We start from the raw sequence: 13,134 nt of genomic DNA on the forward strand, positions 1-13,134 counted from the left end.
TCCCCTGCATGGGCAGGCGGACTCTCAACCACTGTGCCACCAGGGAAGCCCCTCTAAGTCAGCATTTTAAACGCTATGTCAGGAAGATCTTCAAGATGGCAGAGGAGTAAGACATGGAGATCACCTTCCTCCCCACAAATACATCAGAAATACATCTACATGTGGAACAACTCCTACAGAACACCTACTGAACACTGGCAGAAGACCTCAGACTTCCCAAAAGGCAAGAAACTCCCCACATACCTGGGTAGGGCAAAAGAAAACAGAAAAAACAGAGACAAAAGAATAGGGATGGGACCTGCACCTCTGGGAGGGAGCTGTGAAGGAGGAAAAGTTTCCACACACTAGGAAGCCCCTTCACTGGGGGGGTCGGGGGGGTGGGTCAGGGGGGAAGCTTTGGAGCCACGGAGGAGAGCTCAGCAACAGTGGTGCAGAGGGCAAAGTGGAGAGATTCCCACATAGAGGATCAGTGCCGACCAGCACTCACCAGCCTGAGAGGCTTGTCTGCTCACCCGCCGGGGCAGGCAGGGTCTGGGAGCTGAGGCTCGGGCTTCGGAGGTCAGATCCCAGGGAGAGAACTGGGGTTGGCTGCATGAACACAGCCTGAAGGGGGCTAGTGCGCCACGCTAGCCAGGAGGGAGTCCGGGGAAAAGGCTGGACCTGCCGAAGAGGCAAGGGACCATTGTTTCGGGGTGCATGAGGAGAGGGGATTCAGGGCACCACCTAAACGAGCTCCAGAAATGGGCGCAAGCCACGGCTATCAGCGTGGATACCACAGACGGGCATGAAACGCTAAGGCTGCTGCTGTAGCCATCAAGAAGCCTGTGTGCAAGCGCAGGTCACTATCCACACCTCCCCTCCTGAGAGCCTGTGCAGCCCGCCACTGCCAGGGTCCCGAGATCCAGGGACAGCTTCCCGGGGAGAACATATGGCATGCCTCAGGCTGTTGCAATGTCATGTTGGCCTCTGCCGCCGCAGGCACGCCCCGCATTCTGTACCCCTCCCTCCCCCAGGCCTGAGTGAACCAGAGCCCCCTAATCAGCTGCTCCTATAACCCTGTCCTGTCTGAGCAAAGAACAGATGCCCTCAGGCAACCTACACGCAGAGGTGGGGCCAAATCCAAAGCTGAACCCCAGGAGCTGTGCTAACAAAGAAGAGAAAGGGAAATTTCCCCCAGAAGCGTCATGAGCAGTGGATTAAATCTCCACAATCAACTTGTTGTACCCTGTATCTTGGAATACCTGAATAGACAACGAATCATCCAAAATTGAGGCGATGGACATCAGGAGCAACTGTAGACTTCGGGTTTGCTTTCTGCATCTAATTTTTTTTCCGGTTTTACATTTATCTTAGTTTACTATTTAGAGTTTATTATCATTGGTAGATTTGTTTATTGATTTGGTTGCTCTCTTCTTTTTTATATATATATAGATAGATATATACAATTATTTCCTTCTTCTCTTTTTCTGACTGTGTATGCTTCTTTGTGAGATTTTGTACAGCTTTGCTTTTACCATTTGTCCTAGGGTTCTGTCTGTTTTTTCTGTTTTTTGTTTTTTTATTAGTATAGTTTTTAACATCTGTTATCATTAGTGGATTTGTTTTTTGGTCTGGTTGCTCTCTTCTTTCTTTCTATTTTTTTATTACTTTTAAATTTTATTTTATTTTTAATAATTTTTTTATTTTAATAACTTTATTTTATTTTTTTTCTTTTGTTTGTTTTTTTTCTTTTGTGGTACGTGGGCCTCTCACTGTTGTGGCCTCTCCCGTTGCGGAGCACAGGCTCCGGACACGCAGGCTCAGCGGCCACGGCTCACAGGCCCAGCTGCTCCGCGGCATGTGGGATCTTCCCGGACCAGGGCACGAACCCGCGTTCCCTGCATCAGCAGGCGGACTCTCAACCACTGCGCCACCAGGGAAGCCCTTTTCTTTCTTTTTTTGAATTTTATTTTATTTTACTTTTATACAGCAGGTTCTTCTTAGTTATCCATTTTATACATATTAGTGTATATATGTCAATCCCAATCTCCCAGTTCATCATACCACCACCACCACCCCCTGCCACTTTCTCTTTCTTTCCTTTTTTCTCCCTTTCCCTCTGAGCCATGTGGCTGACAGGGTCTTGGTGCCCCAGCCAGGTGTCAGGCCTTTGCCTGTAAGGTGGGAGAGCCAAGTTCAGGACATTGGTCCACCAAAGACCTCCCGGCTCCACATAATATCAAACAGCAAAAGCTCTCCCAGAGATCACCATCTCAACGCTAAGACCCAACTCCACTCAACGACCAGCAAGCTCCAGTGATGGACACCCTAAGCCAAACAACTAGCAAGACAGGAACACAACCCCACCCATTAGCAGAGAGGCTGCCTAAAATCAGAAGTTCACAGACACCCCAAAACACACCACTGGATATGGTCCTGCCCACCAGAAAGACAAAATCCAGCCTCATCCACCAGAATATAGGCACTAATCTCCTCCACCAGGAAGCCTACACAACCCACTGAACCAACTTTAGCCACTGGGAGCAGACACCAAAAACAACAGGAACTATGAGCCTGCAGCCTGTGAAAAGGAGACCCCAAACACAGTGAGTTAAGCAAAATGAGAAGACAGAGAAATAATGCAGCAGATGAAGGAGCAAGGTGAAAACCCACCAGACCAAACAAATGAAGAGGAAACAGGCAGTATACCTGAAAAAGAATTCAGACGAATGATAGTAAAGATGATCCAAAATCTTAGAAATAGAATGGAGAAAACACAAAAAATGTTTAACAAAGACCTAGAAAAACTAAAGAGCAAAACAAACAATGATGAACAACACAATAAATGAAATTAAAACTTCTCTAAAAGGAATCAATAGCAGAATAACTGAGGCAGAAGAACGGATAAGGGACCTGGAAGATAAAATAGTGGAAATAACTACCGCAGAGCAGAATAAAGAAAAAAGAATGAAAAGAATTGAAGATGGTCTTAGAGACCTCTGGGACAACATTAAATGCACCAACACACGAATTACAGGGGTCCCAGTAAGAAGAGAAAAAGAAAGGGACTGAGAAAATATTTGAAGAGATTATAGTTGAAAATTTCCCTAACATGGGAAAGGAAATAGTGAATCAAGTCCAGGAAGTGAAGAGAGTCCCATACAGGATAAATCCAAGGAGAAACACGCCAAGACACATATTAATCAAATTATCAAAAATTAAATACCAAGAAAACATATTAAAAGCAGCAAGGGGAAAGCAACAAATAACATACAAGGGAATCCCCATAAGGTTAACAGCTGATCTTTCAGCAGAAACTCTGCAAGCCAGAAGGGAATGGCAGGACATATTTAAAGAGATGAAAGGGAAAAACCTACAACCAAGATTACTCTACCCAGCAAGGATCTCATTCAGATTCGACAGAGAAATTAAAATCTTTACAGACAAGCAAAAGCTAAGAGAATTCAGCACCACCAAACCAGCTTTACAGCAAATGCTAAAGGAACTACTCTAGGCAGGAAATACAAGAGAAGGAAAAGACCTACAATAACAAACCCAAAACAATTAAGAAAATGGTAATAGGAACATACATATCAATAATTACCTTAAATGTAAATGGATTAAATGCTCCAACTGGGCCTCCCTGGTGGCGCAGTGATTCAGAGTCCGCCTGCTGATGCAGGGGACACGGGTTCATGCCCCGGTCCGGGAAGATCCCACATGCCACGGAGCGGCTAGGCCCGTGAGCCATGGCCGCTGAGCCTGCGCGTCCGGAGCCTCAACGGGAGAGGCCACAACAGTGAGAGGCCTGTGTACCGCCAAAAAAAAAAAACAGCTCCAACCAAAAGACATAGACTAGCTGAACGGATACAAAACCAAGACCTGTATATACGCTGTCTACAAGAGACCCACTTCAGACCTAGTGACACATGCAGACTGAAAGTGAGGGGATGGAAAAAGATATTCCATGCAAATGGAAATCAAAAGAAAGCTGGAGTAGCAATTCCCATATCAGACAAATTAGACTTTAAAAAGAGACAAAGAAGGACACTACATAATGATCAAGGGATAGATCCAAGAAGAAGATATAACAATTGTAAATATTTATGCACTCAACATAGGAGCACCTCAGTACATAAGGCAAATGCTAACAGTCATAAAAGGGGAAATCGACAATAACACCATCATAGTAGGGGACTTCAACACCCCACTTTCACCAATGGACAGATCATCCAAAATGAAAATAAATAAGGAAACACAAGCTTTAAATGATACGTTAAACAAGATGGACTTAACTGATATTTATAGGACATGCCATCCAAAAACAACAGAATGTATTTTCTTCTCAAGTGTCCACGGAACATTCTCCAGGATATATCATATCTTGGGTCACAAATCAAGCCTTGGTAAATTTAAGAAAATTGAAATCAAGTATCTTTTCCGACCACAACGTTATGAGACTAGATATCAATTACAGGAAAAAAATCTGTAAAAAATACAAACACATGGAGGCTAAACAATACACTACTACCTAACCAAGAGATCACTGAAGAAATCAAAGAGGAAATCAAAAAATACCTATAAACGAATGACAATGAAAACACAACGACCCAAAACCTATGGGATGCAGCAAAAGCAGTTCTAAGAGGGAAGTTTACAGCAATACAATCCTACGTCAAGACACAACAAACATTTCAAATACACAACCTAACCTTACACCTAAAGCAATTAGAGAAAGAAGAACAAAAAACCACCAAAGTTAGCAGAAGGAAAGAAATCATAAAGATCAGATCAGAAATAAATGAAAAAGAAATGAAGGACACAATAGCAAAGATCAATAAAACTAAAGCTGGTTCTTTGAGAAGATAAACAAAATTGATAAATCATTAGTCAGATTCATGAAGAAAAATATGGAGAAGACTCAAATCAATACAATTAGAAATGAAAAAGGAGAAGTAACAACTGACACTGCAGAAATACAAAAGATCATGAGAGATTACTACAAGGAACTCTATGCCAATAAAATGGACAACCTGGAAGAAATGGACAAATTCTTAGAAAAGCACAACCTTCCGAGACTGAACCAGGAAGAAATAGAAAAATTTAAATAGACCAATCACAGGCACTGAAATTGAGACTGTGATTTACAATCTTCCAACAAACAAAAGCCCAGGACCAGATAGCTTCACAGGCAAATTCTACCAAACATGTAGAGAAGAGCTAACACCTATCCATCTCAAACTCTTCCAAAATACAGCAGAGGGAGGAACACTCCCAAATTCATTCTATGAGGCCACCTTCACCCTAATACCAAAACCAGACAAAGATGTCACAAAGAAAGAAAACTACAGGCCAATATCACTGATGAACATAGATGCAAAAATCCTCAACAAAGTACTAGCAAACAGAATCCAACAGCACATTAAAAGGATCATACACCCTGATCAAGTGTGGTTTACCCCAGGAATGCAAGGATTCTTCAATATATGCAAATCAATCGATGTGATACACCATATTAACAAACTGAAGGAGAAAAACCATATGGTCATCTCAATAGATGCAGAGAAAGCTTTCGACAAAATTCGACACCCATTTATGATAAAAACCCTCCAAAAAGTAGGCATAGAGGGAACTTACCTCAACATAATAAAGGCCATGTATGACAAACCCACAGTCAACATCGTTCTCAATGGTGAAAAACTGAAAGCATTTCCTCTAAGATCAGGAACAAGACAAGGTTGTCCACTCTCACCACTGTTATTCAACATAGTTTTGGAAGTTTTACCGACAGCAATCAGAGAAGAAAAAGAAATAAAAGGAATCCAAATCGGAAAAGAAGAAGGAAAACTGTCACTGTTTGCAGATGACATAATACTATACATAGAGAAGAATCCTAAAGACACTACCAGAAAACTACTAGAGCTAACCAATGAATTTGGTAAAGTAGCAGGATACAAAATTAATGCACAGAAATCTCTGGCATGCCTATACACTAATGATGAAAAATCTGAAAGAGAAATTAAGGAAACACCCCCATTTACCACTGCAACAAAAAGAATAAAATACCTAGGAATTTACCTACCTAAGGAGACAAAAGACCTGTATGTAGAAAATTATAAGACACTGATGAAAGAAGTTAAAGATGATACAAATAGATGGCGAGATATATACCATGTTCTTGGATTGGAAGAATCAACATTGTGAAAATGAGTATACTACCCAAAGAAATCTACAGATTCAATGCAATCCCTATCAAACTACCAATGGCATTTTTCACAGAACTAGGACAAAAAATTTCTCAATTTGTTTGGAAACATAAAAGACCCCAAATAGCCAAAGCAATCTTGAGAAAGAAAAACGGAGCTGGAGGAATCAGGCTCCTGGACTTCACACTATACTACAAAGCTACAGTAATCAAGACAGTATGGTACTGGCACAAAAACAGAAAGATAGATCAATGGAACAGGATAGAAAGCCCAGAGATAAACCGACACACCTATGGTCACCTTATTTTTGATAAAGGAGGCAAGAATATACAAAGGAGAAAAGACAGCCTGTTCAATAAGTGGTGCTGGGAAAACTCAACAGCTACATGTAAAAGAATGAAATTAGAACACTCCCTAACACCATACACAAAAATAAACTCAAAATGGATTAAAGACCTAAATGTAAGGCCAGACACTATCAAACTCTTAGAGGAAAACATAGGCAGAACACTCTATGACATAAATCACAGCAAGATCCCTTTTGACCCACCTCCTAGAGAAATGGAAATTAAAAAATAAACAAATGGGACCTAATGAAACTTCAAAGCTTTTGCACAGCAAAGGAAACCATAAACAAGACGAAGAGACAACCCTCAGAATGGGCGAAAATATTTGCAAATGAAGCAACTGACAAAGGATTAATCTCCAAAATTTACAAGCAGCTCATGCAGGTCAATATCAAAAAAACAAACAACCCAATCCAAAAATGGGCAGAAGACCTCAATAGACATTTCTCCAAAGAAGATATACAGACTGCCAACAAACACATGAAAGGATGCTCAACATCACTAATCATTAGAGAAATGCAAATCAAAGCTACAATGAGATATCATGTCATACCAGTGAGAATGTCCGTCATCAAAAAATCTACAAACAATATATGCTGGAGAGGGTGTGGAGAAAAGGGAACCCTCCTGCACTGTTGGTGGAATGTAAAATGATACAGCCACTATTGAGAACAGTATGGAGGTTCCTTAAAAAACTAAAAATAGAATTACCATAGGACCCAGCACTGCCACTACTGGGCATATACCCAGAGAAAACCATAATTCAAAAAGAGTCAGGTACCACAATGTTCATTGCAGCTGTATTTACAATAGCCAGGACATGGAAGCAACCTAAGTGTCCATCAAGAGGTGAATGGATAAAGAAGATGTGGCACATATGTACAATGGAATATTACTCAGCCATAAAAAGAAACAAAACTGAGTTATTTGTAGTGAGGTGGATGGACACAGAGTCTGTCATACAGAGTGAAGTAAGCCAGAAAGAGAAAAGCAAATACCGTATGCTAACACATATATGGAATCTAAAAAGAAAAAATAGTTCTGAAGAACCTAGGGGCAGGACAGGAACAAAGACTCAGACATGGTGAATGGACTTGAGGATATGGGGAGGGGGAAGGGTAAGCTGGGACAAAGTGAGAGAGTGGCATGGACTTATGTATACTACCAAATGTAAAATAGAAAACTAGTGGGAAGCGGCTGCATAGCATAGGGAGATCAGCTCGGTGCTTTGTGACCACCCAGAGGGGTGGGATAGGGAGGGTGGGAGGGAGAAGCAAGAGGGAGGAGATATGGGGATATATGTATATGTATAGCTTATTCACTTTGTTATAAAGCAGAAACTAACACACCATTGTAAATCAATTATACTCCAATAAAGATGTTAAAAAATTTTTTTAAATAAAAAATAAAGGCTATGTCAATTTTAAGTAAAACTAAGGAAGTACTTCACTAACATGAGTCACTTAACCAAAAAGGAAGTTCTATGGCCTAACATGCAGCATGATGAAACTAAGACTCCACAACAAATACAATTAAGATATACAGTATGAAAAATATATGGTTCTTTTCTTTTTGGTGATCTTTTTAAGGTTAAAATTTATCAACCAAAGAAGATATCCCTTAAGATATATTATTTATCATAAAATCTGATACCAGTAATGAATAGATGAAAGGATCATTCCCCATCCCCCTGAAATTTAGAGAGAAATTTTAAACTATTCTGGCTGAAGGAGGTGCTTCTCTCCTATTTCCTAAGGAGTGAGCTCCTCAAAACCCCCAGGGTCCTGCCTGCCATTTTTTAAAAACCACTAACATGAAGTTAACCAAAAAACTTGCAAAGATGCAAACATAACTACCAGGCAAACAGGGAAACAGCCCTGGACCTGAGTCCTACCGTAGCTACCAAATTTCAGAGCCTACCACTGTTTAACCACAGGCAAGTCTTAGTCTTTTCATCTGTAAAACATCCATACCTAGCATAATCAAGTGGATTAAGCACCAGCCACATCCTACACCCCCCAAAAGACAGGGAATTGTAAAGTTGAGGAAGAGGGGATAATTAGAATACGATTTATTAGATGGATAAAAGTAGTAAATGTCAACTCAGAGTAAAAACAGACAGGACTATTTTTGGAAAGGTACCTATTAAATGGTGTAATGGAAAAGAGATTGTTAAATTCTTTTCTTTTTTTTCTAGAATGCACTTATTCTCACAGGCCTTTCTCTGAAAGGCCAAATTCTTTTTTTTTTAATCTTTATTGGAGTATAATTGCTTTACAATGGTGTGTTAGTTTCTGCTTTATAACAAAGTGAATCAGCTATACATATACATATATCCCCACATCTCCTCCCTCTTGCGTCTCCCTCCCACCCTCCCTATCCCACCCCTCTAGGTGGTGAGATTGTTAAATTCTTAAAAGAAAATCTTTGAAGAGAGTGAGGTGTAAAGGGAAAAACTGGGAACTATGAAAGAAACCCATTTATCAGCCTACATTCTCTGGGCCGGTCATTAAACTCACCCAGGTCTGTGGTCAGACTGAATGAACTCAAAGGTCCTTGTCCTTCCAGCTCTACTGTTACATGAAAACTTCAAAATACTATCAGGACAAAATAGGTCCAAAATAATTTTTAAGTTTATGTTGTGAGTAATAAAGTAAGTACACATGATAAGCATTGTAAAAACTTCTGGTTTTTAATTAACTTTTTTTACACCACCCTGTTTTACATAACTCATTGCTTTCTAAATTCCTACAATAAATGTCTTCAGTTTTACAATCAGAAAAGGATATTACTAAAAACAAAAGAAAAAGAAAGCTCAATCAAGAATAAAAAAGTTTATTCATGTGGAAAATTTAAAACAACAAAATTTCCTCCCTTAAGGAAAATAGAAGCTGAAGTTACTTCCCAAGTAATTAAGGTGAGTAGATTATCAAAACATTCTGCATACTTATATGGTTGTATATGTACTTTGTGTGCACATTGACATCACCCTTAGACTTAAAAACCAGATTTCAGGCAGTGTCCACACCTGCTTACGCTGTACTCAGAGTGCACCATCACATACTGACAGGCACCCATCAACACAACCAGTAACAGTCATGCGACAGTTAGGCGTGCCAATGAATCAATGAGTCACTAAATTCTTAACTAAGACGCAAATTGATGCTACTTCCCAAGATACTAACTATTGGGTATTCTAAGCACGGAAAAAATTTGTCTAGAAACACAAAGCATTTACCACCCACACAGAATTTCTGCAGGTTTTTCTTCATTATGGTTTCTAAATGTGATGAAAAAGAGTATGTTGGAAAGAGCACTATGTGGAGATCAGGCTGCTGGATGGGTCAGAAAACCTGGGCCCTGGGGTAAATCCAAGGAATAAGCCAGCAGGTTGCACCCTCAAGGGCAGCTCTGAGTAATCTATTAGGTCAGGAACAACAGTCTCTGCTCAGAGGATGCTTATGAAATGACGAATAGAAAAATATCTGGACAGCACTGTGAAACCAGAATTCAGGAAAATACTATCCTCTCTGAAAAGTGATTTCAGGCAGAGCTGAGCAGGTAGACTACCGTGGTGGAGGTGGCCTTCAAGTACAACTGCCATGCTTACTTACCTCTTTCTGTAGATTAGAAAGCTGAGATGAGAGACTCTCAATTCTCACACGACTTTCCATCAGTTCTTCCCTGGCACTATTGACAGTAGATGTATTCATCTCTGACGACAGTCTGGCATTCTCAAGCTAAATAAAGAAGCAGACCATAGTCAGTTTCATCTAGTGAATTAGAACAAACGAGGAACCATGATTCATCTCAAGGCATCTCATTTCAAACCTAAACCCTGCCAGTAACTAGTTGATGAAACAGGAAAAGCATCATGAAGTTTGCTGATGTGCTATGAATTACCTTAAAAGTCTTTCTGCCTTTTCGGCTCAATTCCCAATATAGGAGCTTAACAATGCTGATATACCTGGGTCTTTACCCAAAATTTAGTGCTTCAATATTTCATCCATTATATATCTAATGTCTCAGATAACACTGCTAATAAGGAGACTGGACAGGAACAATTTAACTGTGGTGGCATTTGTAGGAAAACAAGCATCATATACCCCTAACCCACCAAATCTGATACAGAATATAAAGCAATAAGCAGAAAGTACTAATTTAGAGATTATTTCAAACCAAACAGACACACTTCTTTTCAGAAGCAAAAAACAGCTCCTCTGGTAGAAACAATATCCCACTCCTCCAAATGCCCACAGCATTCTGTTCTGCATGTGTCTCAGGCACGTTTTTTATGTAGGTCTCCTCCCTGGCTCCCTTTGAGGCCAGAGTCTCTTTGACTGACTAATCCTTACTTAAGCTCTGTCACTGCCCAGCACAATGCCAGCACTGAGTAAGTGCAGAACAACTAAACGTAGGGATTAAAAGATCTCTCCCTCTCACCAGGCAATTACTACCTCATAACGTGGATTAAAAGCAACATGAACAATTTGAGGCCATGCAATGGAAATTATTTTCAACACCTCTATGACCCTAATTTTCTAAGTCTTCCACTAATAACTCTTTTTAATCAAATCATGTAACATTTAACACATTGGGGTAAAATTATTTACTACGAAAGCCCGTACTCAGGGAGTTAATAAATTTTTGCATGGTCTCCTAATACAAGAGAGAAGTTTCTATAGTCTTTTTTTAATGAATAATTAGTGGCAGAGGAAACTGCAGACACTGTCCATTTGGACTTTGTTCAAAAAAGCCCAAAGTGTGGTGGTCATAACCTATGTACAATGATGACATGGAAGTCAGAACTAGATGCAGTCCAACAAGATTAGTACTTGTTACTGAAGGAGAAGCAATTTTCAGATGGCTGGAGTTTAACTAATATGACTTGACATGAATGATCAGTTGGACAAAGAGAAAAACCTTACCTTTGATAAAAGTTGAATAACCCTACTTTCTTTGAATAATCTCTAATAACATTTACTTTATAAAAAACTGCTTTCTTTAAAAAAAATCCATTTTTTATATCCATGGAGACTAAGGGAATTCATTTAAGAAAACTAAAACAAACCAAACATCAAGTCATGTTCTCAGGGAGACTATGAAACAAAGGCTTCAAGTGTGTAAAGCCATCCCTGGAAGAGTCTGCTCACTTTGGCGTGGTAAGTCTGCTCCATCTCTTCCTTGTACAGCTTGACTTGGGCATCGTGTTGCTCTCTCATCTCATGAAGGGCTTGAGCCAGCTTGTACTCATACTCAATCTGACGCCCAGAATCCACCTCTACCAAGCGAGTTTCATGCTTCCTTCTGGTCTCATTAATCTCCTGCGGGGAGCGGGGAATGACATAAAACCAAGTTACTTACCATAGCTGCACTAGTACAAGTCTGAGTGACATCAAGGCCATCTGAGGTATTACACACCAAGCTCCTCATGTTTTGCCCTAGGGCAAGTATGTGAATAGATACTTTTTTGCCTTCATTTTCAAGTAAGAAGATTTTTTGAGCTGGAACTAATGACAGAAATGGTAGCATCTCAAGCCCTAGGAATTTTATGTTTCTTTTTAGTAGCATACCTATTTATTTCTCTAAAGGCAAGGAATGGCTGGAAGACTTACTAAAGTACCAGGCAATCGTGGATAACTAGGTACACTGAATAGCATGTAATTATTTTTCTAAATTGTACTGATGATACTAAGGACAACTCTGAAAAAAATCTAAAAGATAAGTTAGAAACTTATCAGCAAAACTTCAACTAGAAGATTTATACATAATAAAACTTTTCTTAGGCATACTAAGATGCAATAGACAGAGCAAGCTAATTTACATACTTATCCTAACAGCTGGTAGTGTGCTAAGGTACCAACATCAATTGATACAGAATCTTACTGACAATATTACATTGCTATCTCAAGTACATATGACAATTCACTATTAAAGAATAGAAATAATAGGCATAATCCTTCACATTATGTTTTAAGGAACTATCCAAACTCGAATGGCTAGGAACACAAGTCTAAGAATAAAATTTTCATTCTAGCTTCTAGCTCTGAAAACACAACAGATCTGTCTTTAATGGCAATAATTAAAGAGGCCACAAGAGGGGGATATAAGAAGAACATGTTTCTATATCATCTTACAGCATGCAGTTTTTCTTTGCATTTCCTCATTTTTCTCTTAACCAGAGGAAGATGCACTCGATAGAATCAGAAACCCAGGGTTCAAATTCCAGTTCTGCCATTAATCTCCCAAGGCTCACATCTATATGATGACGCGAATGATACTTAAATCATAAAAATATGCAAATAAAAGGTTTAGTTCAACAAATATTGAGTACCTACTAATCATTTTGCCCTTTGTCTGCCTCCTTTCCTCTTCTTCCTGTTTTTCTCCTTCCTCTTTCTTACCCCTAAACTGTTCATAATAAGGAATTTACGTATATTTATTGCATAGAATTTTATTCTCCATGTTAAAAAAAAGAAATGAGGAATATTTTAAATTCATTCTCAAAAAGGCAAAACCCCAAAATTCAAAGTTGCTACCCAAACATTCTAAAAATACTAAATTACTTTTTACTGATGCCGTTTTTCACTTAACATTTTATG

The 13,134-nt window shown here is 39.6% G+C and overlaps 1 protein-coding gene across 2 annotated transcripts in view; it reads right to left on the minus strand.

The window, feature by feature from the left end:
- LMNB1 (lamin B1) overlaps positions 1-13,134 on the minus strand; it is a 68,789-nt gene that overhangs the window by 20,244 nt on the left and 35,411 nt on the right. For both annotated transcript variants that reach the window (XM_004279860.4, XM_049707246.1), the window contains exons 5-6: positions 11,686-11,856; positions 10,147-10,272 (exon numbers count right to left, since the gene is read on the minus strand). In XM_004279860.4, coding sequence (XP_004279908.1) covers positions 10,147-10,272; positions 11,686-11,856 — 297 coding nt within the window. The remainder of the gene's footprint in view (positions 1-10,146; positions 10,273-11,685; positions 11,857-13,134) is intronic.

Source organism: Orcinus orca, chromosome 3, assembly GCF_937001465.1.
Source record: "Orcinus orca chromosome 3, mOrcOrc1.1, whole genome shotgun sequence".
NCBI classification, from domain to species: domain Eukaryota; kingdom Metazoa; phylum Chordata; class Mammalia; order Artiodactyla; family Delphinidae; genus Orcinus; species Orcinus orca.